Source organism: Ailuropoda melanoleuca, chromosome 9 (assembly GCF_002007445.2).
Source record: "Ailuropoda melanoleuca isolate Jingjing chromosome 9, ASM200744v2, whole genome shotgun sequence".
In the NCBI taxonomy this organism is placed as follows: domain Eukaryota; kingdom Metazoa; phylum Chordata; class Mammalia; order Carnivora; family Ursidae; genus Ailuropoda; species Ailuropoda melanoleuca.
In genome coordinates, this window is record NC_048226.1 from 27,591,685 (window position 1) to 27,619,138 (window position 27,454).

At 42.0% G+C, this 27,454-nt stretch overlaps 1 protein-coding gene and 1 non-coding gene across 5 annotated transcripts in view; both read right to left on the minus strand.

Moving 5' to 3' along the window:
• SCAPER (S-phase cyclin A associated protein in the ER) overlaps window positions 1-27,454 on the minus strand; it is a 490,627-nt gene that overhangs the window by 20,986 nt on the left and 442,187 nt on the right. For all 4 annotated transcript variants that reach the window (XM_034668001.1, XM_034667999.1, XM_034668000.1 and 1 more), the window contains 2 exons: window positions 16,488-16,725; window positions 11,139-11,288 (listed from right to left, as the gene is read on the minus strand). In XM_034668001.1, the coding sequence (XP_034523892.1) occupies window positions 11,139-11,288; window positions 16,488-16,725 (388 nt within the window). The remainder of the gene's footprint in view (window positions 1-11,138; window positions 11,289-16,487; window positions 16,726-27,454) is intronic.
• On the minus strand, window positions 25,786-25,893 carry LOC117803931. The gene has a single exon (XR_004628046.1). It is a non-coding gene; the product is annotated as a U6 spliceosomal RNA (small nuclear RNA).

The following is a 27,454-nucleotide window of genomic DNA, read 5'->3' on the forward strand; positions in this document are numbered from 1 at the left end:
GGGAGCTGGCAGCTGGCCAGAGCCAGACTGACCCTCCCAACCCCCCAGCAGATATGCCAGAGCAGTGCATTGAGCCCAGATATCTACAAGAGGGTCCCCTGGTGCTTCTACATCTTTGGGGTCCACAGAGGAACCCTGTAGTCAGGGGACACACAGAGCTTTCTCCAGCTTCTCACTGGGTGGGACACATACTCAGACAGCAGAGATGGCCCATCTAAGGCGATATCAAGCGTCAGGGCTAACTGAGTGCATACCCCGCGGCTTCTCCCACTAAGAACAGGGAATCTGGAGGCAGACAATGATCGTTTCAACAACATCACCGTTACCATCGGCTCTGGCCCAGGGAGTGTGCTCATCACTGTGCACATGGTCTGACTTCACACAACAACGCCGGCATCCCCATTTGACAGACGAGGAAACGGGCTTATGCAGGACCACAGAGCTAGTAAGTGGTACGGCTGGGACCAGAACTTAGGTGGCCAGGCTCCAGAGTGCGTGCTCCTCTTAACCAGCTGTCAAAACATACTACCGATGACTCAAAGTGGGGGCCAGCGCATGCGCTGCTGCCATGACGGGGCTCACACGCCAGGTTCTCTGACGCGGTGTGTGGCATCCGATGGCCATTTAATAATGCCTTAAAAAGGGACTACTTTACTAGTACTTTACTAATAATGCCACTAAAGGGACATGTTCCCAAAGGAACTGCATGTGAAGAGATTTAAGAAAAATATTTAAAGATGCCCTCAGGAAACGTGTTATTAAAATGAATGAATGGTACGATAGTTTGGGAGTCTTCAAGTACACATTTTCCTGCAGTGTGCTTTCTTAGAGTGGGGCATACCTGTCAAAAAAACCTTAACCCAAATCCTAAGTCAGAGTAGATCTGCCATGACAATGCCACCAACTTGATGAGCAAAGACCCCACAGGCATCCACTGTCATAGCTGAGAGTTCAGACTGAGTCCTGAGTAATAAGGATGACATTTACTCTCCCCAACAGCCCTCTGAGTTAGGACTTGTCTCCACGCTATAGTTAGGGAAAGTGACACTCAGGAGAGCCTGCCCATGTTTATCATCCGAGGGAAGAGAGGGGCTGGGATATGATCCTAAATCCTCCCCCAAAGCTTTCTCTCACATGCCACTGTTTTCTCAAACACAGTATTTCCCAAATCTTTAAACACAGTCGTTTTCTTTGGATCTCAGAACTACTGGTTCCAGCAGAAACAAAACTAAGTTCCTCTTAGAATAAATTAGAAGACAAATAATTCACGGTGAAAAAGAAATGGCTTTTCAATTTTTAGCTAAAAGTCAGGTCAGGAGGTTTGGTCAGTGAAACAGAAGTACTGTATCTTTCAAAATCTGGGACCATTTTAACCTTTCCTGCAGTATTATGCCTAAGGAGAGATGTATCATCGCAACGCCCACTCATTAAACAAATGTTTATTAGGTAATTGCTAGGTGCCAGGCACTGCTGTAGGCACTGGAGACAAAGACTCTGCTCTCAAGGTACGTCCATTCTAGTGGGATGGGGTGGGGATGGGAGTGGGAATGGGGAGACAGACGAAAGAAATATACGGCAGGAAGGCAGTAAGTATATAAAGAAAAATAAAGTAAGGTAAAGGGGAAACAGTAACCATGGGGCTTATCTTCTGTTTTGGATACTGTGGTAGGGGAAGGCCAGATAACATGACATCTGAGAAAAAAATCTGGAAGCCTCTCCAAACCATGCTGATTTCTGAGGGAAAAGTATTCGAGGTAGAAAGCAGCAAGGACAAAGGCTTGAGGTGTGTTTGTGGAACAGCAAAGAGACCAGCTGTGGCTAGAATGGATATCTGTGAATGCTCTACTTAGAAATGAAAATGATTACATTTACTTATGTTGGTCTGGCCGTGAATTCACACTTCACCTCAGAATTATATATCCATCCCCTATCGGAATAGGAAGGGCTCTTTGGAACACCTGGCCTCTTTCTACAGACCGGAAAGTGAAGCCCAGAGAGGGGCAGCGACTTGCCCAGGATCACTCAGCTGTAGCTGCCCTCACTGCCGCACAGCGTTTGTTCCAGGGTCATGGGCTTTCCGTGACTCACGAGGGTCTTGAAAGAATTTCCTATCTCAGGAGAGGGGTTTTCTTTGTGATTATACTCTAATTCTTTATAATCTGTCTTGGTGATTTGTGAAAAAGGTCCCTCAGTGACTGAAGACCGAACTGGAGGCAGGCCCAGAAAAATGAGATCTACCACTGGTCAGGAGTTAAACCTGTAAGACATTCCTTCTGGCATCATTTTCTTATGCACATTTGATGTCCCAATAGAAGACTGACTGAGGTTTGTGCACACAGCTGTCCTGATAATATTCATCCTGTTCAGAGGGTCTGGGTGCAGGTACTTTGGGAAGAGGGTGCTGACGGTTTATTTCTGGCTTCCGTAGTGTGTCTTCCGCAGCTCTGCCTCATCTTGGGATGGAACTCAGAAGGGAATGATTAGCTTGGTGTCACCCTGCAGTTTAACTAAACTAGCCTTCAGAATGACCCTACTCAACGCTCCTGGTATCACAACCATGCTGAAGGGGCTTAGTGGGTTCCCACCTTTTTATAGTCCCACTGAGATGAAGCTATGGTTAGCTTTCAATTTCAAAGTTTTAATGTTAGATTTCAGGACAGTTATTTTACAGGAATGTTCTGTATCTGAGTGCCTCAAAAATGAGAACCTGAGAAAACTGGTCAAGGAAGGATAGTTTATCTGTAGGATTCTGTTTTTTTTTCAGATCACTGTGTCAGAATTATGAATTTAGCCCACTGCTGAAGCAGGTGTATTATTTAGTGCTGTGAAGATGTTGTTAACAGGGCAAGCAGGGATAGCAACGGCTCCTTTCATGAGCACTCACTATGGGTCAGGCCCTATGCTGTCTCACCCAATTCGCACAACAAACTGGGAAGCAGTGGTGACACCTCCATTTTACAGATGACAAAACTGAGGCTCAGCGGTCAGTAACTTGCCCAAAGTCATCGTGCTAGCGTAGAGCAGGATAGGGATTTCCAAACCAGTTGACTTTACAGCCTATGCTCTTACCTTCTATGACATCTGACTTTTAGAACCACTGGAGATCGAGTTCAAAGCCTCAGCTGCAGACTGATTCACGATGTGAATCCATTCAGGTACCACCCTAACTAGTGTTGCATCGACCACAAGCAGGAGGATCTGTGCGAATTGCAAGTGTTACAAATTAGGAAGCAATCCCACACAAAGGGGGAAGAATGCTCCTTCCTCGGTTACCCAGTGCAAGGATCCGTGGCCAGGGCTAGTGCTGAGTGGTGAAAGTGGCCATCCGAGGGCTCCGCAGGGGCTGCCGTCTGCTCCAGCTGCCCACCCTGGGAAGGCAGCCAGGCGCTCCTTGCAAGCTCTCAGGTGCTCTACCTGGTGTGAGCATGTGGTGCTTTCAAACCACCCTCGTGTTGGAAAATTCATCCAAAGAGATGAGGTTAGAGGGCTTCGGAGGGGAGGCGGGTGGGGGAATGGGATAGGCTGGTGATGGGTAGTAAGGAGGGCACGTATAGCATGGTGCACTGGGTGTTATACGCAACTAATTAATCATCGAACTTTACATCAGAAACCAGGGATGTACTGTATGGTGACTAACATAATATAATAAAAAAACATTAAAAAAAAAGGTGCCTTTTATTTGGCTTCTGTGAAATTGGTGACTTTTAATATAATCAGCCCAAACTGCTAACTGGCAAATTTCTCCATTCTAATACTAGCCAGGTCACTCACTAGAAGTGTTAAATGTTTAGACAGGCAGAAGTTATGTATAGTTAGGAAGGTTACTGTTCTCTTTTTGGGGAAAAAAAACCCCACATTTTTCTTTGGTACTATAATAAAGACAGTAACTCCAAAATGGTTATATTGTTGAAATTGTTAAGCTTTCCTTAGACATGATACATTTTCATTTTATGACAGGAACTGCATCTGTCACACAAAGAAAGAAGATACAGAAGGCTGAATGCTTGTGTGACAGCTAAAGGAGGCGCTGCCAACACAGGGAGAACAGGAAGGCCTCAAACGCTGGCGTTTCTGCCCGGAGCCCCCCACAGCCGACTCCATTCATGGGCTCGCATGGGGCCCGGGGTGGGGGGGTAGTTTACCAAATGGGTGTGACCTAGCCCCATCTGCCTTTGAGAAAAACAAAGACTGAAGTTAAGAATGTTTGAGTAGGAATTAGGCCCCTTCTGAAAGTTCTCAAAGCTGAAATGGAGCTCTGGAGAACTGCCACTCTGAAGACATCACTTGCTTCCCTCCCCCGGCGGATGGTGTGCCACTAGGAAAGTGCCCTGTTTTTGATTTCAGGGAAACGTCTGAGGTGAGCACAATAGATACATTTCAGATGTGTTTTGTCAATTAACGTTTAGGTTTTCTTACTAAGACATCAGATTACAAAAGACCTGGGAAATGCGTGTCACCCAGCTCAGACAGAATCTAGTTTCAAAGGCTTCACTGTCCCGCTTACTCGCCTGTTCTGATCTCCCCAGAAGCGGTGCAGCTTCTCGAACAGTGCAGGGCAGATGACTGTGTGATCTGCAAGGCCTTCTCTCCAGAGAAGCTGGCTGGGGGAGGGGGACCACACAGATCCTTCCTTTCACCCACCACAAGAGACTCTGGCTCTGAGAGCTGGGATCTATGGGGTCTTTCCAAATGAAAACGTCACTAACTAAAATGAATATGCAAAGGTGCTTATTCCCAATACGGTAATATGCAGGCAGTCAAATAATCTGTCATTCGAGTTAATTTAATTATCAGACCACATTTAATTATTCAATATAAAATGTAAATAAAGTGAAGGGCTGACAGCACATACTAATTATGTTCGTTGTAATAATTAAATGGGAAGGGATTTAGAAAGAGTCATGAAATTGCCATAAAATACAAGGAAGTTTTTTGATTAAAAAAATTTTTAATTAGAAACTGCAGCCCGATAGGAAACAGATGATTGGTTTCATCAAGAATGGGGTATCATATTTATTATCCACGTTTCTCTTCTCAAGTCATCTTTGGTATCGGGGGCGGGGGGGCTCTGTCTTTCCAGCTAATAGACTAAATGGTGGCAAATAAAAAGTGCCAATCCTTTATGCAAAGCAGTTGCCTAATAAAACAGCCTTAGGCTGTTCAAAAACCTCCTGTCTTATAAAGACACAAGCTGTTTCCCCAGGAGGAAATAGAGGATCCACTGCAGACAAATAGGCCCCGCAAATTAACATGACTTCTGACTAATGATACAGAAGCATTAGATGAATTGAGCATCATAATTTCTCCTCTGAAATTCCTCTGATTTAGAGAACATGGCATCAGGTTAAATACATTCGCTTCATAAGGACAGAAGGGAGGTGGAAAGGGCACTAACTGGACTGCCAATTGTGAGGTGGGGGCGTGCCAGTTCTTGCTTGGCAATCCCTTTCCTTCCTCCGAGCCTCAGGTGCTCCACCTGTAATTCGACGCAGCTGGACTAGGTATTGCAGAGCCCTTCCAGGTGAAGACTCCATGAATCTGTGATGAGAGCTGGGATGAGAGCTTAAAGCTGCATTTACCACATCCCCTCAGAAAACACTCACTTGGCAAATTACTGGGTTTTGGCGGGGGGGGGGGAATTAGAAAGGAAATTTAATAAAACAAGTCTTTAGAATGAAATAAACGATCACCTTTTTAGTGACAGAAAACTCCCTAATTCTACTGGGACAGGCGCAGTTGTCATCTTCGGAAGCTTGAGGCTGTCTCCCCCGTGCAGCCCGGGCTGTACAGCTGGGTGGCATGGAGCCCAGCCGCGAGCTGGTGAGCACTACGCTTTGCTGCAGCTGAGACAACTGTGGCTACAGGCGGCTCCACAGAGCCGGCACCGGACAGCTCACCTGTAAGTCCCTGCTCGTCCGCGTCTGTCAGCGGAGCTCTTCTACTAACATGCGGGAGTCACGGTATTTTCAGCTTCTAAGGATGAGCTGCCATGGAGGCAGCTAATGAAGCCGTCTGTGCTGACAGAATCTGGAGTAGGGCAAGGAGCATCTCAAAAACCACAGAATGGCTTGGTCTCCCAGGAGATCAAAATGCTGGTCTGTCTGTGGTTCTAAACTTAGCCTTTAAAATATCACAGACTCATGGAACTCACAAGGGAGGTCATCTAGAACAATCCACTTCTTTTTAAAAAGAACTTTTTTTTAAAATTGCGGTAAAATATATATAACATAAAACTTACCATTTTTACCATTTTAGGCCTACAATTCAGTGGCATTAAGTACACTCCCAGTATCACACAACCATTACCACCATCACTTCCAGAACATATCTCTTTGTACAGTCAAAAATGCTCAAGCCTCAAAAGGGAAAATGATTTATTTAAGATCACACAGCTTGGGGTGCCTGGGTGCCTAAGTGGGTTAAGTGTCTGACTCTTGATTTTGGCTCAGGCCATGATCTCAGGTTTGTGAGATCGAGCCCGGCATCAGGCTCTGTGCTGGGCATGGAGCCTGCTTAAGATTCTCCCTCTTCCTCCCCTTCCCCACTGGGATCTCTCCCTCCCTCTCAAAAAAAAAAAAAAAAAAGATCACACAGCTTGTGGCAGAGATGGGGTTAGAACTCAGGCCTTCCATTTGTTAGACTGTAGTCAATTTTGTGCTCATAAAACACACTCATTTATACCTTCCCAGGATCTTTACAAGTTTCCTTAATAAGGAACATAGATATGTCCCAGAAGCTCCCCAATGAGCCTTCAGAGTTGCAGAACAGCAGCTTCTCAATGTATTGTCTTGGTAAATGGGCATTATTTTCTGTGCCCCAACCCCTGCCCAAGGTACACATTAGAGATCCCCAAGAGACGGGGTCTGTGACACGTGTGATTTTCTTAAGAAACATGAAATGAAATGAAAGGTACACTGGGTTGGACTCTGCAAGACCTGGGTTCTAGTGTTGGTGTTTTAATGATTCTTCATGTCATGTCTGGGGTCTTACTTCACCTCATCAAATCCTGGTGCCTTGCTTTGTGAGGCAAAAATACACCCGGTACTTATAGCCTCGCTGAAGTGCTAATGACATACAAAAGTCAACAGGTGGGAAGAACAGTACCAACAATTCTCCAAATATCAGGGGTTATGCTTAGAAACAGCATCTCCATAAGGTGCAGTGTCTCAGTGTTTGACAATTACTACTATTTCTGATCTCTCCTCTACTTTTTATCATATTCTTTCTTCTCATAGATTGTTGCATTTCATCAACTGCCTGGGGCTGAAGTGACTTCTCTGATCTTGTCTCCAGTCAGAAGTGGATGTCCAGTTTAGTCTTCAATCTTTCTGGAAGGCAGGTGTCAGAAATGGGGGATCTGGCTTTTTTCCCTTTTCTAACTTCTTCCTCATAGTGAGCTCCACTTTCGACAATTATCTCCATATCCCTGCTGCATTTTCTTCCCCAGCTGACAAGCCACAGCACACCTGTCTCCTGCCTGTGCCACCCGGTACTCTCTCTGCCTGCTTCCTCTTGTCCCAGTGTGCCCAGTCACTGCTCTGTCACCTGGTCCCAGTCACAGCTTCCATACCATCTCCAAATGCCAGTTCCCTTGACCTCATTTCCCATTCATTCTGGTAAGCCCGCAAGAAGCTTAGGAGGTATGCTCGATCTACCGGACAGGACCAGTGTGTGATCTGGCAGCAGCAGAAAAACTCTCTGAAATCCCACACAATTCTGAGTTCAGTAAATTCATCACAAAAGAGTTGGCTTAAGCAAAAGTTTCAAATCACCCCCAAACAAGAATGTGCTGAAGGAGCTGAACTCTTGCTAAGTAACTGTAACATAGCAAAATACTATCACACCCACAAATTACTCACCTCTTTACAAGTGCAGTAGAGAGCATCATGATATATGATGAACAACTTAAGTACAAAGCAGGAAATGGTTTGGTAAACCATGGGCTGTCTGCATAAGATAAAGCCATGCAGCCAATACAAATGATATTCACACAGTGTGCGTCAACTGTACTTGAATAAAAAAAGATACTCATAAAGAATGATTTTGATATACAGATGGCGCCTGACTTATGATGGTTCAACTTACGATTTTTTAACTTTATGAAAGCAATACACATTCAGTAGAAACTGTACTTTAAATTTTGATCTTTTCCCAGGCTAGTGATATGATACTTTCTGGAGATGCTGGGCGGCGGCAGCTCCCAGCCAGCACCACCCCTACTCAGCCTCCTGTCAGCCACATGATCATGACGGTAAACAACTGATAGACGTAACAACCATTCTGTACTCAGAAACCACTCTGTTTTTCACTTTCGCTACAGTATTCAATGAACTAAATGAGACATTCAACGCTTTATAAAATAGGCTTTGTGTTAGATGACTTTACCCAACTGTAGGTTATTGTAAGTGTTCTGGGCATGCTGAAGGTAGGTGAAGTGTGTCGAGTGCATTTTCCACTGAAGATAGATTTTCTTTCTTTCTTTCTTTCTTTCTTTCTTTCTTTCTTTCTTTCTTTCTTTCTTTCTTCCTTTCTTTTCTTTCTCTCTCTCTCTCTTCCTTCCTTCCTTCTTTCCTTTCCTTTCCTTTTATTTCCTTTCCTTTCCTTTCCTTCTTTCCTTTTTTAAAAGATTTTTATTTATTTATTTGACTGAGAGAGACAGCCAGTGAGAGAGGGAACACAAGCAGGGGGAGTGGGAGAGGAAGAAGCAGGCTCATAGCAGAGGAGCCTGATGTGGGGCTCGATCCCAGAACACGGGGATCACGCCCTGAGCCGAAGGCAGATGCTTAATGACTGAGCCACCCAGGCGCCCCTCACTGAAGATACTTTCAAATTATGATGGGTTTATTGGGACATAACCCCAGTGTAAGTAGAGGAAGACCTGTAACATTAAGTGTATAAACTAGGACATAAGCGTATAGACAGTATGATGTCAGCTGTGTAAAATATTCACAGAGGGATGGTGGCGTGTGAGACAGTGAAGGTCATCATAAGGCACAAACTTCCAGTTACAAGATAAACAAGTTCTGGGGATGTAATGTACAGCACAATGACTAGTACTGTATCAAACATCTGAAAGTTGCTAAGATAGTAGATCTTAAAAGTTCTCACCACAAGCAAAAAATCTGTAACTTTGTGAGGTGATGGATGCTAACTAAACTTACTATGGTAATGATTTTGTATAATATGCATATATCAAATTATCAGTTTGCACACTAAAATGAATACAGTTATATGTCCATTATATCTCACTAAAACTGGAAAAACATTCATAGAAAAGGGACTGAAAGGGAACTGGCCAAAATGGTAACAGTGGCTATCTCAGAAATATCAGGAATAACTGTGATTCCATCTTCTTCTCTACACTTGCCTGTCTTTTTCATGATGAGTAAGGAACACATTTGTAATGAGAAAAATAAAAACAAACTTCTTAAGGAAAATAAAATGCAATTTAGTAGGCTGAATGAATACACATGAAGAAAAGAAAATCACACAGATTTCCCTCAGTTTTCCTTCCCTGAGCAACTTGTAAGAGACTCATGAACCTGCTGGGCCTGGTGCTGAGAAGGACAAAGCACCAGTACCTGGGGTGCTAGCAAGGGGAGAGCATGGCCAGAATGCTTCTGCAGCACGTTGAGGGGTGGTGGTGGCTGCCCTCCTGGCAACAGCGTCTGAAAAAGGGGAACTTTTCCACGTATGACACTTGCTCCGGAAAGGGTCCCCATTTTCTCTATTTTAATCAAATCTTTCTAGAATGGACTGCATGTTCCTCAACCTTCTTAAAAGGGAATTCAGAGAACATACATTTTGCCTCCATGCTCATTCAGAGTTAGCACTGAGGACATTAAGAATCTTGGAACTAAAATACAGGGTTTAGTGTCCCTTTGAACCCAGATGACTGCAATTTCTGAGTTTGGGGCCCTGCCTTATTTTTTTCTTCCCTCTTTCTCCTTATCAGGTAGACAGTTTCGGCTCGTCGTGCGCAGCTCCTCACCTTGTACTTGGCTCTGTCGCTATAACCAGCTCCTGTCTGTCCTAGTCCGGTTTGCTGTAGGCTGAATAGATCTAATAAGCACGCTTGCTAGAGATTTGCCTAAAATAAAACTTACTAAGGTTTGAGTGAGGATTAAGGGTTGTCCAGAGCCCTTTTTCTTTCTTTTTTTTCTTTTCTTCTTCTTTTTAAAGATTTTATTTATTTATTTGACACAGACAGACAGCCAGCGAGAGAGGGAACACAAGCAGGGGGAGTGGGAGAGGAAGAAGCAGGCTCCCAGCAGAGGAGCCCAATGTGGGGCTCGATCCCAGGACGCCAGGATCACGCCCTGAGCCGAAGGCAGACAGTTATCGACTGAGCCACCCAGGCACCCCCAGAGGCCTTTTTCTCAGCTATATAATCCATACAGTTAAGGTTGCAGAAGGCTTTAGATAAATGAGGATGTCAGGAACTACTATTTGATATGTTAGTTATGCCATTATTCTGGTTTTAAAAATAAAGAGAAATAAAGTACTCATTATTATTATTGTTGTTGTTGTTGTTATTTGTTTTTTTTATAAAACTGGTAACATAGTCTTCCCAACTTCTTAAAGCAGCAGAACCCTATTTACAAATGAACCTTGCTTGGAAACCACATCATCCAAACAGTTAAAAGAAAAACTACTCTGGGTGACTCAAAGGGAAGAAGCCCAAGTCCTGCCTTCTCAGGCCCCCCTCCAACACCACCTAGCAGCCCCTAAGCACCCAGGCGGAAGCCAAACGCCAAGAGCAGCTTCAGAAAGCACCTGACTCTAATCCTACCTGCAAAGTCACCCAGGCTGAAAGATGCACTCCATCTCATCAAAACAAAACAAATACACGGATAGAACATCAGGACCTATGTGGTAAGGGTGTGATGCTTCTGTGTAGTGAATGTTTTATTAAAAATATTTAATTTTCGTAGCTCTAAGAGGAGGTCTTGGTGCTAATCGAGTGCTGATCACATCTCTTTGGATAGAATAAGTCAGAGACCTGTCCCCGGAGCCTGGTTAAAGGGCCTCACACAGGACAGATGGGTTCCAGCAGGCTAGCCTGCCTTTTCTCACTCCAATACCTCACACTCTCAGTGTTGGGGGAGCAGTCTAAGGAAGTGTCCGGGGCCTCTTACCTGGTTATCTGGGTGGTTGACAGTGAAGTAGCCCACACAGACGATGACCTCATGAAGGAGGCTTTCACAGGAGACCTGGCTGCAGTGGCCCAGTAGAGAGCTGGCGATGTGCCGGAATGCAAGGGACAAGCCCTCTGCCCCTACAATAGACTGACGAAGACAAGGAGCAGTTAGAACTCCTCAGCCCAGGGAGAGACAGGGTAGCAAATCACAAAGCAAGACCGGACCCTGTGCACTTTCTGCTCTGGTGCTGGAAAAGCACAGGAAATTTCTAGAGCACTAAGTTTCAGAGTTCAGTTCGGGGACTCCTGCTCTAACAAATGACCACAATAAATGCAATGCTTAACCTGAAAAGAGACATGGAGAAATAGTCTTACTATGTGGATCAAGACACGATCTACCTAAAGCATGGTTATTTAGTCCATCTGTAGTAAGTAATTTTTTCTCATTAGTCTCACTGTAGACAATTTGGAAAAATATAAAATACTAAGAGTCTGTGAATCTACCATTTTAGCTAGCTTCAAATACTTTTTTTTTTCCTGAAGGAGAAAATATTTTCTTGAACACAGGGACAAAAACACAATTCTAATTACTGATGTTCAAATAGGAAAGCGATATAAATAACAACTGGTTATTATTCAAATAAACAGCTCTAGAAACCTAACGTTCCCAAAAGAACGTAAAAAAACCAACACCCTGCCTCCCCCCAATAAAAACAAACCACGAAGCCCCCTCGACTGTGAGGCTTCTGGGATCCTTTCTCCAGACAGGGAAAGGGCTGTTGTTGGTGGGCGACGCGGGAGGAGAGCCTCACTCTGTCTGTGCAGCCTGAAGCTTCTATTTAATAAACATGTCAAACAGACAGAGCGACAGGAGGGCAAAGGGGAGAGGCAATACACTCGCAGCCGACGCTGGAATGAAGCCCCACTGCCGGCCTGTGGGAAAAGGCAGCGTTTTAAACTCATCTCTTGATTTGAGGTCTTGGTGGGCTTGAACCACGTCAGATATGTTGTGGCCTGGAAGTTGCAATGAATTCACTTTGCCTAAGGGTGGTGAGACACAGTCCTGTGAGTGAGTACTGCTGAAATAAAACCACCACTAAATTTTAAGAGTGCCTTCTGTCTCAGTTTCATTGCCAGGAGACAAAATGTTTTTCAAGCCCCAAAGAGGCTTCACAAGAGCTTTGTTCCTTTAAATCAAGTAGTGACACCTTCTCAGCTCAGCCCTTATTTAATTAGTTGTGTCCAGCATGCTGTGACCCAGTACCCTCTGTTTAACCTTCACTGATAAGAGCAGGTCAAGGGGCATGTAAGTTTGAATATAAAAATTAAACCAATTTTTCAAGGAAACTGTATTTCCTTTTTAGCCAGAATTAATTGCCAAGTCAGTACATTGATTTGTTTCTTGAGACCACCTTCAATTGTAAAATCTGTCAAAGTCTATGCGATATACAATATCTGGGATCTCAAGGCCATCTGTGCCAATATGAATTCACAGCAAAATCAGACTCTTTGCTGAAGGGGGAAAAATATTTTGACAGCCTTATTAGTATACAATGAAATGGAACAAGCTAAGAAAATATTCTAATGGATAACCTTTTGTTACTACTACATGATGGGTTCCCACATGAACAGAACACCCGGGTTTACGGCTTCACAGAAGTGTGGAGGGGCAATGGGGAATGCTGCATTCCAAAGTCAGCTTTCTGAATCAACATCTACAAAAACAGTTTGGGTAAACTCTTCACCCACATTTCTTGAGGTCCTACTACGTGCTAGCTAGCACAGTGCTTCTATATAATCTCATTTAACGCTCAAACTTGTGAGGTAGGTTTTTTTTTTTTTAAACATTTTATTTATTTGACAGAGAGAGACAGCCAGCAAGAGAGAGAACACAAGCAGGGGGAGCGGGAGAGGAAGAAGCAGGCTCATAGTGGAGCAGGGAGCCCAATGCGGGGCTTGATCCCAAGACCCTGGGATCATGCCCTGGGCCGAAGGCACATGCTTAACGACTGAGGCACCCAGGCACCCCGTGAGGTAGGTGTTTTTAGTCTATTTTACAGATGAGAAACTGAGTTCAAATGACTTGTCTGAGGTCATAAAACTTGGTAGTATAATGGCTCAAAGTCACATCAGTCTGACTCCAGATCCAAAGGTTTGATGAGGATGCCCATTACAGCTCTGCATTCTTGTGATGCATTGGTCCTCAAATGGGTCAACATGTCTTCCATCTTCTCATTTAACTCTTCAGCAGGTCAGACCATTTATCTCATTTCGATTTCATTCTTCAGTTCCTTTGATCTTTTCAGGCAATTCATAAATTGTCTCCCAGATTTTTCTGAGTTAGACCAATGCTGTACCTAAAATCTCTTTTCCTGTCTTCTATAAACATCGCTCCTAACATCTCATTTTTGACATGTTGTCTTGGTGAACTAGAACATGAGTTTCTCTGACCATATTTATCATAATAGTACTTTTCTCCCAAACTCACCAATTGCTTTATATGCAGATACTGCATATTTGTACTGTATTTACTTGAGCATTACATGCTCGACCAGATGTTCACCTACATCAGTGACACCTGTATGGACATTTTACTTTAGCTTGCTAAACAGAGTGCAGTGGTTCAAAAACATGCCTATAAATCTTTGACAGTCCTCCCACTGAGAGGTGGGGTCTATGCTTTCTCCCCTTGAATCTGGAAGGCTTATGACTGATTTAACCAAGAGTATGGTTGATATGTAGCCACAGGACTTGTAAGGCAGGGTCATAAAAAGCCATGCAGTTTCTGTTTCTTTTGGAACACTTGTTTTCTGAAGCTTCCTCTTAGGACACTCATTCAGAACCCAGACACCATGATGTTTTAAGCCCAAGTCACACAGAAAAGCCATACGTAGCATCTTTGGCCAATAGTCCTTGGCGAACCTAGACTTTTAAGTCATCCCAGGCATCAAACAGGAGAGTGAAGGAGCCTCCAGATAATTTTAGCTGCCAGCTATCTGTGTCAACCTGTCCCTCCATTCCCCCACTTGCTGTTTGAGGCTCTTGGCCGAAGCCCTATGTCAAGGAGCAGTGATAAGCCACCCCTACCTGAATTCTGGGCCCACAGAATCTGTGATCATAATAAAGTGGTTATTGTCCACTAAGTTTTTTTTTTTAATGTATAAAAGTAAATGGAACAATAAGGTAATCGTTGGTAGCTGTATTAGAGCCCTGATGCTAGAAATTCTGGGTGCCCACACATGCTGAAGAGGAGTAAGAAAAAATGTGTAGGACCTTGAATATTGAAAGTATGGCAGTCAGGAGGAAGGTTCCTGCAGGCTTTCCTGGCCCACTCACTTGTTAAGGGGAAAAGAGTACCTGGGAATAATGTCTGGGGAGAGAATGAGAAACAATTATGGCCAAATTGACTAAGATAAAACAGGAGAGTCAGAACAGAGATAAAAAAAAGAAGAAAGAAACAGAAAGAAAGTCAAGAAAATTATGGAACTGCATGAAGGACAGAGAGGAAAGAAGCAAATGTCCTGGAGAACTGTTAGGAACCAGCCAAGAAAGGACATTCTACTTGGGACAAGGCATTTGATTCTAAGAATGGCTTGAACACTCTTGAACCACCCTGGTGTTTTCCCTGCTGTTTTTGACAAAAGTGGCTCAGGTAGGGAATACATTTCAGGCTGGACATGGTAAGGAGCTAGAGAGGAGAAATCTCGGTTTTTATGTTAATATGCCATGAAGGACTCCAGAAATAAGCTTATGACTTTTCTAACATTAATTGGCCATTGTGCCTAAATGCCACTAGGGGAGCAGGGCTGGTTGGAGCTGAGTGGTTCAGGTTCAGCCTGAGCTCACAGGAAGGATGTGGGGAGTGCATGGATCTGGGCTCCCCGACGCTCGACGCTCGAGAGTGACTGATGGAATGGCTGACTGAATACAGCTGCTTTTGTTCACGATGTGGAGCAAGCACCCTGCAGCAGTGTGAGTCCTGGGAGAAGCCCTGTGACACCAGAAGCTAAGACAGAGTTCCAGATATTTTCTTTTCATAATCCCTGGTGACAAAGGAAATCACTCTACTGGGACTAGCTGATGGGTAGACTGCTGGTCCCCGTGTTCTGAAGACAAAAACTTAGTGTCTCCTGATTTCCAAGCTGTTTCCACACTGAACACAATGGGCTTGGTTCTTCATAAAACACAGATGTTATGTTCAACCCAGAGGCACGAACCCCTGGCATTTTCTGGAGCAGACGTCTCCTGTTTGCAGTGCGCCTGTAAACTCTCAGAACTTTACAGATTATGTCGTTACCACCTAAGGCCAGTTCAAGTGCTTTGGAACGGAAATGCGTTAACCCTAAAGAGATTTCTGTTCTTGCGATGGGTAAACTAACTCTACAAAGTTGAAAGATATCGAATCCAATGATACAACTTACTCACTAATTTCCTGTTGTGAATGGAATGAGAGGAAGACAAGAATTCCACATTTGTCATCAGCTATAAACCAAACGTTTCTTCTATGTGGGAATGGCCAAAGTCCACCATTTTCATACATTTGTATCTCTATAACCTTTTTCCCTCTGAGCAAAGCAATTCATCTAAATTATGGGCTCATCATCTGCCAAGTTTGTTCCTTTTTTAATGAAATCGCTTGACAGTTAATAAACTGAAAGAGAAGCCTACTCCTTGGGGCTTGCTCTGTTCCAAAGGTTCAGTGTTTTTGAAAATTAAATTTCCTACATGAAAAAAATCTATTTCTAACCTGACAGTCTGGTATTATAGCATAAAGCAATTTTTCTTTCTTCAGCTATAAAAACTGAATTTATAGGATGTGCACATATAACTACACATGCACTTTACACTGGGCACAAATCAGTTAAATCATCTGCAGAAAGTCCTATCAATCAAAACAATTTATCTAATTTTGGTTCTAGTTATGTAAGAAACCATGACTTTCCTTAATATTTAAAAGTTGATGGGATAATAATGCCTTTCTATAAAGAAATCAAGACATGATTTAATTAGCAGCACCATGGCACAGATTTTGGGGTCAGAAAATCATTGGTACCAGTCCTGGCAAAGCCACGTGCAACCCTGGGCAAATTACTTAACTGTCAGCATTTCCATCCGTAGAATGGGTATAATATTTTGCAGGACTATCATGAGAATAAATGAGAACGCATATATAGAGCGCCTAATATAGTTCCCGGAAGATAGTAGCTTCACAAATGGCATGTATTGTGATTTCCTTTATTGTAATTTATTCCTTATGTCCTAATCCAGGAGAAGACCCTCACACTATTATCTATACTAAAATATGAACTCTTGGTTGGCGAACACAACACTGACCAATGCTTGGTACCTGGAAAGCAGGCAGATCAAGAGCTGCAAAACTGTTGAAGAACTGCAAACTCTGAATGGCCACTTGGATCGTGTTCTGAGTGTAACTCTCCTTGGGACTGGCAGTGCTGGGGTCCGAGATGGTGCCATGGAAGAGGACACAGTAGAGCATGTGCAGAACTCCAGCCAGGTCCGTGGCCTGAAGAGCAGAGGTCAGTCCTGTGGGATCCTGGCGATTACTGTCAAATATGCTGTACGACCTGACAAAGAAACAGTCAGCTCTTTAAAAGAAGTCTACTTAAGGATGTGAGCATTTTTACAGGTCAAATGGAACAAGACAAGCGGACCGTTAAAAGCAAACCATCTGAGTCGTAGAATAAGGTAACCAGAAATGTCAGGGAATGGACGCAGCCCACAGCCTTGCCCTACCCAGGAGCATGGTGGCCGGCCCCGTTCTCCCCTGGGAGACCAGGCTGCAGCAGCAGTGGCACATGAGCACTCTTCAGCCAGAGTTGAGGCCCTCACCCACCCCCCTGACCCCCCCCCACCGGGCTTTGTAGCCTAGGTAGGCTTGCTTCGTTTAGTTTCTAGGTCTGGGCCAACTGGACAGTCCATGAGAGCTACTGGAACGCAGAAATACCATAGTTTCCTTTCTGGATACACAAAGGAAATCTTCTCAGGGGAGGCAACTACCACGAAAAGTGGTGGTATACGGAGGTAGGGAGACACTCCACCTCCTTTTGAAAGCACAGTTCCATCATCAAGGAATACTGGCAGCACAGGGTGTAGGGGCCGGACTCCCAAGAACAAGCGAGTGCTGGATTAGCTTTACACACATCAACACGAAGACAGCTTGGTAACTGTGGCAGGCAGGGCTATGGGTGAACAAGAAGCAATGGCAGTGGCAAATGAGTTCCTAAAATCCACAGTAGAGTCAGCAAGGGTTTGCTGAATCCATCTCGCTCCTGAACCCAGGTCTACATGACCCATCTACTGACTAAGAGCCTGCAGTTTCAGTAAATGTGGCTGCCGAGCATTCGTCCACCTTTCCCCCTAGAAACCATACACAAATTTCTTTCTGAGGAACGACCTCTCTCTCTCTCTTTTTAAGATTTTATGTATTTATTTGACAAAGACAGCCAGCAAGAGAGGGAACACAAGCAGGGGGAGTGGGAGAGGAAGAAGCAGGCTCCCAGAGGAGGAACCTGATGTGGGGCTCGATCCCACAACGCCGGGATCACGCCCTGAGCCGAAGGCAGACGCCCAACGACTGCGCCACCCAGGCACCGCACGACCTCTCTCTCTCTTACAAGCAACGTGCTCCAGGTGGGGCACCCTCCCCCTTCACTCTGACTCACTCTGACTCTGGCCTAAGGTACGAAAAGGCACACTACTTCTCTGGTGGTCCAGCATGGTTCAGGGCTGGCCCATGTCACAGTCAGGGCTCACAGAACGGACGAGATTCCTTTGCTGAAATGCTTGGAAAGAAACCCACACTTTTTTTCCTCCTGGGTTTGAATCTGAGATGTAAGGTTTGCAGCTGCTATAGCTGCATGTTCCACACAAATCCTCAGGTCTCTCCATGCCCTTCCACGTGGGCCAGTCGTCTCCTTTCAAGGACACATTTTTTTTTTTCCCTCAGGAAGAGAAGTTACAGGTTCCTGCTCAGTGTCTTCCTCTATGATAGATACTCTTCCCTATTTTTAACATGAATACCGATCCCCACTATGCCCACCCCCACAGCATCTTTTTGTCGTTGTTCCTCTCAGGAGGAATCTGGAATGTGAGAAGGGCATTAAAGATCTACGCTAATCTCATTAACTTGCCCAGAAACACTCCGAGATGGCACTAATAAGAATTTGGAAGTGCTGGCTGGCAAGTTTCTGGCCTCTTGTCTAGTTTTCTTTCTTTCTTTCTTTCTTTTTTTTTTTAAGATTTTATTTTATTTTTTCGACAGAGATAGAGACAGCCAGCGAGAGAGGGAACACAAGTAGGGGGAGTGGGAGAGGAAGAAGCAGGCTCACAGGCAGAAGAGCCTGATGTGGGGCTCGATCCCATAACGCCGGGATCACGCCCTGAGCTGAAGGCAGACGCCCAACCGCTGTGCCACCCAGGCGCCCCTTGTCTAGTTTTCTAATTCGCTACTAGTTTCATCAAAGTAGAGTTTTATTCATAACTGTGGTATGCATTTATTTCTTGAGTGTGGACTATTTCTGATACTGCTAAGGATGTGAGACGACATTGCACACTTTATTCTCTTCCCAAGAAAGCAGCTCTCAGGAAACCTGTCATCTCATTGTCATATAACAGGATCTGCTAAGTACATTCACATCTTTTACCTCATTTCACTCTTAGTTTTTCGCGGTTGGTAGGGAAGGTATTGCTTCCCCTCACTGCACCCGCGAAGATTAGCTGAGACACTCTAGGTCATACACATCTGTCAGGGGCAAAGGCAAGGGAACCACAAGGACTTTCAACTCTTTAAGGGCAGTGCTTTGTCTGAGAACCAAAACATCCAGGGTAACCAGGAGGTGATTTTTCTTTCTTTCTATCCCTTTTCTTAAGTCAAATCTCAGAGTTAACTGAACACTGTTAAAGTACAGGGAGATTAATGTAATCTTGTATCATCACGGAGAGATACTTTTTACCTTATGGGACTCAATAAGAACACAAACTCAAGAAATGATATTTATTTCCTTACAGGAACATCGGAACCTTTACATAAACTGTTAGCTAATGTCAGTTGGCCCTTCCTTCTTTCCTTTCCTCCACTGTAGCCCTAAGAGCTTGGGGTCAGACCCTGACTAGAGACGTGAGTAGAGATTAATGTGTCTGACTTCATTATATAGGTTACAAAAAGGGGTCTGTGTTTGCTTAACACTGACTGCCTTTTAAAACCAATGGTAAGTCAGAAGGCATTTATTTCTACCTGAAGTTAATTTTTAATAGGCTTTTGGAAATTTGGGAATAAGGGACATCATTGCTGGTGACAACAGTTTTATTGTTCTGTGATTCAGAATGCTGACCCTACCCTTATTGCCTGTGTTGTTTTTAAACTGAATATCAGCATATTCAAATACAGGTACTCAGAAATATAAATTCATCATTTAAAGCAATGTCATACTTAATCTTTCTAAACATTTAAATAACATGAATTCACTACTACTTCTTCAAAAGAATGAAAATTAAAAAAAAAAGTGAAGGTCATCAGACTACTTCTTTCTTTTTCTCTCCATCCCATCCCATTATTTAGGAAAACACTAATCACAAACTACAAACAACACAACCCAGGATCTTTTCCAATATTCTCCTGATGAAATGAAAATGTTGATTCAGAAAAATGAATTAAATAACCATTCATTAACTTGGATGTGGAAATGGTTCAAAATGCACATAATATTGCTTCAGAGAAAAGACCATTTTCTTTTTCAAAATTTTATTTTGAAATCTATATGGTATTTGTCTTTCTCTGACTTATTTCCCTTAGCATAATACACTCTAGCTCCATCCACATCATTGCAAATGGCAAGATTTCACTCTTTTTGATGGCTGAATAATATTCCACCTTGTATATATACACCACATCTTCTCTATCCATTCTTCAGTCAATGGACATATGTGCTCTTTCCGTAGTTTGCCTATTGTTGATAATGCTGCTATGAACACTGGGGTGTGTGTACCCCTTCGAATCAGTATTTTCGTATCCTTTGGAAAAATACCTAGTAGTGCAATTGGTGGATTGTTGGGTAGTTCTATTTTTCACTTCTTGAGGAACCTCCATACTGTTCTCCAGGGTGGCAGTACTAGTTTACATTTCCACCACCAGTGTAAGAGGTTTCCCTTTTTCTGCATCCTTGCCAACACCTGTTGTTTCTTGTGTTGTCAATTTTAGCCATTCTGACAGGTGTGAGGTGGTATCTCATTGTGGTTTTGACTTGCACTTCCCTGATGACGAGTGATGTTTGAGCATCTTTTCATGTGTGTGTTAGCCACCCAGATGTCTTCTTTGGAAAAATACCTATTCATGTCTTCTGCCCATTTCTTAACTGGATTATTTTTTTGGGTGTTGAGTTTGATAATTTCCTCACAGAGTTTGGATACTAATCCTTTATCCAATGTATCATTAGCAAATATCTTCTATTCTGTAGGGTGCCTTTTAGTTAAGACTATTCATTTTAAAGTGAGCCCATAGAATTTACGGGACCGAGAGGAAGGGAGAGGGCTTGTCTGCTGCATTTGGCTTACACAGAACTAATGTAGACCTGAAAGGACTTTAGGAAATGTTTACTTTTGATTTAGTCTGAAATACAGATAATTTATCCATGAACAGGCCACTGGCTCCTGTTGTTCTTAACTGTCAGTTACAAGCACTTTAAGCCCAAATGTTTATAATAAAAATGTAAAAGGCCTTATTCATATGAGACATAAGTTACAAAACTTTCTTTTAAAAATACATGGAGGATATGAAAAATCAGATCTGAAACTATATATTGCATTCTGAGATCTTCTCAATTTTACTGAATTTTAAAGTGTTTTTGTTTGTTCTCTAGAACTAGAATCTTGGTGGTATATTAAGTTCTGTTCATTAAAAGCCATATTCAACTAGGAAAAACTATACCTGGACCATCAATACTCCTGCACAGCATCTGAAAACCCTACTTTGCCTTAAAGGAAAGTATAGATGTGCAAAGAAAAAGCAGTGATTTGTGTGGGCATGAATCAAATGCCATCCACTCACCTTTGGTATTTTAAACCACTTATGTACCAGGCTTTAGTTGGCCCCAAAAAGCAACTATAACATCCCCAGATACAACAGCCTCCTTTCCCTTGTTTGTTCTGGCTTGTTTGCTCTCTTCTGCCTGCTCCCCATTTTTCTGGCTTGGTAACATCAACCCGATCTTCTTCAGTGATAGTGATCTTCTAGACTGCTCTCCTATCTTCTTGGATTTTGGCTTTGTTCATTCCTTCAGCTCTGGAATCCTCAGGCATCTTCTGAGAACTTCCCATTTTAGTCTCTGAACCCTGAGAATTCCACTCAATGGTCTGCAGTGTTGGGAGTAGGTGGGATTAAGTCACTGTCTCTCCCAATGATGGATGTAAACTTCACTGTTCAAAAGTGAATTATTTTTTTAGAGGTAGTCCAGTGTGGGGCTCTTAAGTACTGGGATATTTTGGGAAAGCTGACCTGCATTCAGTGATATCATTCATCAGGCTTTGTGGTGAACACGAGGTGCATGGTGATCTGTCAGATGCTCTCAATTTGAAAAGCCAAAGAATCTGTGCTCGAAGAACAGTGACCACCTGTGACATGTGCAGCCAAAGAAGACTAGGTCCCTGTCCTAGGGAGGTTACATGAGGGGCAGGCATGTATCAGTTTCTTACTGCTGATCATAACCTAGTGGCTCAAAACAATACAAATTTATTCTCTTACAATTTGGGAGCTCAGAATCCAAAGTAAGTCTTACTGGGCAAAAATCAAGTGTTATCAGAGCTGTGTTCCTTCTAAAGGCTCCAGGGGAGAATTTGTTTCCTTGCCAGCTTCTAGAGTATGAATGCACTCCTTGGCTTGTGGCCCCTTCCTACATCTTCAAACTCAGCAGCACAGCACCTTAAAGGCGCTCTAACACTCACTTTTTGGGCTTCCCTCTTTCACTTACGAGGACCTTTGTAATTACATTGGGCCCACCTGGATAAACCAGGATAATCTTCCCATCTCAAGATCTTAACTTAATTTCTGCAAAATCTCTTTTGCCATATGTGAAATAACACATTTGCAGTTTTGGGGGATTAAGATATAGATATCTTTGGCAGGGCAATATTCTTTCCCCCCCTTTTTGTTGTGTTAAAATACATATAACAAAATTTACCATATTATTTTAGGTGTACAGTTCATTGGTATTAAATACATTCATAATGATGTGCAACCTTCATCACCAACCATCCCCATAACTCTTTCATCATGTGAAACTGAAACTCTGTACCTATTAAATAGTAACTCCACATTCACCCTTTCCCCCTGCAACCACCATTCTACTTTCTGTCTCTAGGACTTTGACTACTCTAAGTACTTCATATAAGTGGAATCATCACAGAATATTTAGTTTTTTGTGACCGGCTTATTTCACTTAGCAGAATGTCCTTGAAGTTCATCCATGATATAGAATATGCCAGAATTTCCCTACTTCTTAAGGCTGAATAATATTCCATTGTATGTATACACCACTTTTTGTGAATCCATTCATCCGCTGATGAACACTTGGGTTGCTTCCACGTTTTAGCTATTGTAAATAATGCTTCCATGAAAACAGGCATACAAGTATGTCTTTAAAATCCTTTATTACAATTCTTTCAGATATATGCCCAGAAGTGGAATTGCTGGATCATACGGTAAATCTATTTTTAATTTTTTGAGGAACTGCCATGTTTTCCACAGCACTTATATCATTTACACTCATACCAATAATAACCAAGGGTTCAAATTTCTCCACATCCTTGCCAACACTTGCTATTGTCTTTTTTTTTTTGATAGTAGCCATCCTAATGGGTATAGGTGGTATCTCACTATAGTTTTGATTTGCATTTCTCTTTTATCAGTAACGTTAAATTTCTTTTCATGTGTTTATTGGGCATTTGTATATCTTCCTCAGAGAAATGACCATTTAAGTCTTTTGCCCATTTTTTTTTAAATAGTGTTTTTGTTGTTGAGGAGTTTCAGGAGTTTCCCACAGTTTCTACATATTAATTCCTTGTCAGATATATAATTTGCAAATATTTTATCCCATTCTGCAGGTTGCCTTTTTACTGTGTTGATACTGTCTTTTGATGCACAAATTTAAAAATTTTTCATGCGGTCCAATTTGTCTACTTTTTCTTTTACTGCCTATGTCTCTGGTGTCCTGTGCAAGAAATCATTGCCAAATCCCATGTCCCGAAGCTTCTGCTCCATTTTCTTCTGAGTTTAATAGTTTTAGGTCTTTGAACATTCTGAGTGTTTGAAAAATGTCCACCTTCATTCTTTTGCATGTGGATGTCCAGTTTCCCCAGCACTACTTGTTGAAGAGATTGTGCTTTCCCATTCAATGGTCTTTGCACCCTTGTCAAAAATCATTTGTTCATACATATGAGGGTTTATTTCTGGGCTCTCTATTCTGTTCTGTTGTTATATATGTCTACATGCCAGTATCACACTGTTTTGATTACTATGGCTTTGAAATAGTTTTGATATCAGGAAATGTGAGTCTTCCAGCTTTGTTCTTCTTTTTCAAGATTGTTTTGTCTATCTGGGGTCCCTTGAGATTCCATATGAATTTTAGGATCATTTTTTCTATTTCTGCAAAAAAAGTTTTCGAGATTTTGCTAGAGATTACGTAAAATCTATAGATTGCTTTGGGAAGTAATGACTTCTTAACAATACTGTCTTCTAACCCATGAACATGGAATGTGTTTCCAATTATTTATACCTTCTTTAATTTCTTTTGGCAATGTTTTGTACTTTTCACTGTATAAGGCTTTCACTTTCTTCGTTAAATTAATTGCTAAATATTTGATTTTTTTTGATGCTATTGTGAATGGATTTGTTTTCATAATTTCCTTTTTGAGATTGTTCATTGTTAATGTATAAAAATGCAAATGCTTTTTGTGAGTTGACTTTGTATTCTGCTACTTTGCAGAATTTGTTTACTAGTTTTAACAGGTTTTTCTTTTGTGTGTGTGTGTGTGTGAAATCTTTAGGGTTTTATGTAAGATCATATCATTTGCAAACAGAGATAATTCTAGTTCACTTCTGATTTGGATGCCTTTTATTTCTTTTTCTTGCCTTATTGCTTTGGCTAGAAATTCCAGTACTATGTTGAGTTGAAGTGGAGGAAGTGGGCATCCTTGCCTTGTTCCTGATCTTAAAGGAAAAGCTTCTAGTCTTTCACCATCACTATGATGTTCCCTGTGGGATTTGCATATATGGTTTTTATTACATGGAGGTACTTCTGTTCTGAGTTTTTTGAGTGTTTTTTAAATGTTTAAAAAAAGGGATTTTAGGGGCGCCTGAGTGGCACAGCGGTTAAGCATCTGCCTTCGGCTCAGGGCGTGATCCTGGCGTTATGGGATCGAGCCCCACATCAGGCTCTTCCACTATGAGCCTGCTTCTTCCTCTCCCACTCCCCCTGCTTGTGTGCCCTCTCTCGCTGGCTGTCTCTATCTCTGTCGAATAAATAAATAAAATCTTTAAAAAAAAAAAAGGGATTTTATTTATTTATTTGAGAGGGAGAGAGAGAATGTGTGCATGTGCATGAGCAGGGGGAGAAACAAAAGGGGAGGGAGAGGGAGACTGAGAATCTCTCAAACAGACTCTGCTCTGACCACGGAGCCTGATGCAGGACTTGATCTTACAACCCTGAGATCATGACCTGAGCTGAAAGCAAGTCGGATGCTTAACTGACTGAGCCACCCAGGCACCTCAAATGTTTTTATAATGAAAGTGTGTTGAATTTGTCAAACGCTTTTTCTGTATCAATTGAAATGATCATGGATTTTTGTTTCCATCATTCTGTTAATGTGATCTAATTACAATGACTGATGTTCATGTGCTGAATCATTTTTGCATTGCAGGAATAAATCCCAGTTGGTTATGATGTATAATCCTTTTACTATGCCCGCTAAATTAGGCTTGGTAGTTTTGTTGAACATTTTTACATCAATGTTCTTAAGGGATATCAGTGCATAATTTTCTCTTCTTGTAGTGTCTTTGCCTGGCTTTGGTTTCAGGGTAATGCTGGCTTCACAGAATGAGTTACAAAGTATTCCCTCCCCTTCAATTTTTGAGCAAAGCTTGAGAAAGATTGGTGTTAGTTCTTTAAGTGTTTGGTAGAATTCACAACTGAAGCTATCAGGTCCAGGGCTTTCCTTTGAACATTTTTGATTACTGATTCAATCTCCTTACTAGTTCTATAAGTCTATTCAGATTTTCTATTTCTTTCTGATTTAGTCTCCATAGGTATTTTGTTTCTAGAAATTTATCCACTTCATCTAGGTTATCCAATTTGTTGGCATACATTGTTAATAGCACTCTCTTATAATCCTTTTTTTTTTCTGTAGAATTGATAGTAATGTTCCTACTTTCTTTTCTTCCCTCGCCTTTATTGAGGTATAATTGACAAACAAAATTATAACTTATTTAAAGTGTACAAAATGATGATTTGATATATGGATACATTGTGAAATGATTCTCACAATCAAGATAATACATCCATTTACTTCACATAGTTATCTTTTTTTTGGTAGTAGAATGCTTAAAATCTACTCTCTTAATAAATTTCAAGTAGATTAAAAATATGGAACACCTCAAGAATTTGAGTCTCATCCTCATGCAGGGGCCTATACTAATCCCCTCTGTATTGTTCCAGTTTTAGTATATGTGCTGCCAAAGTGAGCATCCCATTTTCATTTCTGAGTTTAGTAATTTGATTCTTCTCTTTTTTTAGTTCATCTAGTTGAAGGTTTTGTCAATTCTGTTGCTCTTTTCAAAAAATTCAAACTTTGGTTTCATTGATTTTCTCTATTGTTAATTCATTCTCTATTTCATTGATCTCTGCTATAATCTTTATTATTTCCCTCCTCTGCTAGCTTTGAGTTTAGTTTGTTCTTCTTTCCCTAGTTCCTTAAGTTATATAGTTAGGTTTTTTCTTTTAAGATTTTATTTATTTATTTGAGAGGGAGTGGGAGAAAGAGAGATGGAGCATGAGTGGGAGGGAAAGGTGGGGCAGAGGAGGAGGGAGAGGCAGACTCCCTGCTCAGCAAGGAGTCTGATGTGGGGCTCCATCTCAGGACCCTGAGATCATGACCTGAGCCAAAGGCAGACTCTTAACCAACTGAGCCACCCGGGTGCCCCTGTATAGTTAGGCTGTTGATTTGAGATATTTATTTTTTAATGTAATGTTTATAGCTATATACTTCCCCCTCAGCAGTGCTTTTACTGTGTCTTGTAAGTTTTGATATATTGTGTTTTCATTTTCATTCATCATTAACTATTTTCTAATTTCCCTTGTGATTTTTTCCTTGATCCACTGTTGTTTAAGAATGTGTTGTTTGATTTCCACAACTTTGTGGATTTTTTAGTTTTACTTCTGTTATTGATTTCTAACTTTATCCTGTTATAGTTGGAGAAGATACTTTGAATGGTATCTATCTTTTAAAATCTCCTGAGACTTCATCTTCATTTGGGAGTCATCAACACATACATGGTATTTAAAGCCAGGAGCCTATCTAGTAAGTGAGCATAGATAGTGATTTGAAGATTGAACCTTGGGATACTCAAACATTTAGAAATTGGGGAGAGAAGAAGAAATCAGCAAAGGAAACTAAAAAATAGAAACCAATGGGGTAGGAGGAAAACCAGGAAAGTGTGATGTCCTAGAAGCAAATTGGATAGTTTCAAGGAGAAGGAAGTAATCAATAAAAAAGTCTAAAAATAAATGAGAACTTTGGAAAGAAGGATGAAATTTATAGAAATGACTATTAAACACTATTTTTAGATTTTTATAAAAACTAACCGCATATATTTGGAATGCGAAGATGGTATGTTACAGGGGATTGGAATACAGCTCTCAGTGGTAAGTGGGGAAAAAGGCTTAGCAAATTAGCTGCCTAACAGTTCAAATGAAGAGAGACAGTTGCTTGTTCACCAATGAATATAATTCAATTTTGACTGAATTAACAGGAACACAATGTACATAACTAGAAATGTTCAGTCCCGACGCTCCACTACCCTGGAAGCACTGGCTCCAGCACTGGGTGCCATACTACATTCAGGACACTGATGTATTAGAAAGTTCCCTAGAAAAGTGACTTGTGTGGTATAAGTATCTGGAAACAATGCCATCTGAGGAACATTTGAAGGAATTGGGAAATTTATCTCAGAACTGGAGGCCATAAAGGTTATTTTCAAACTGAAGAGGTATTATATTGTTATTTATGACCCCAGAGAAGAAACATTAC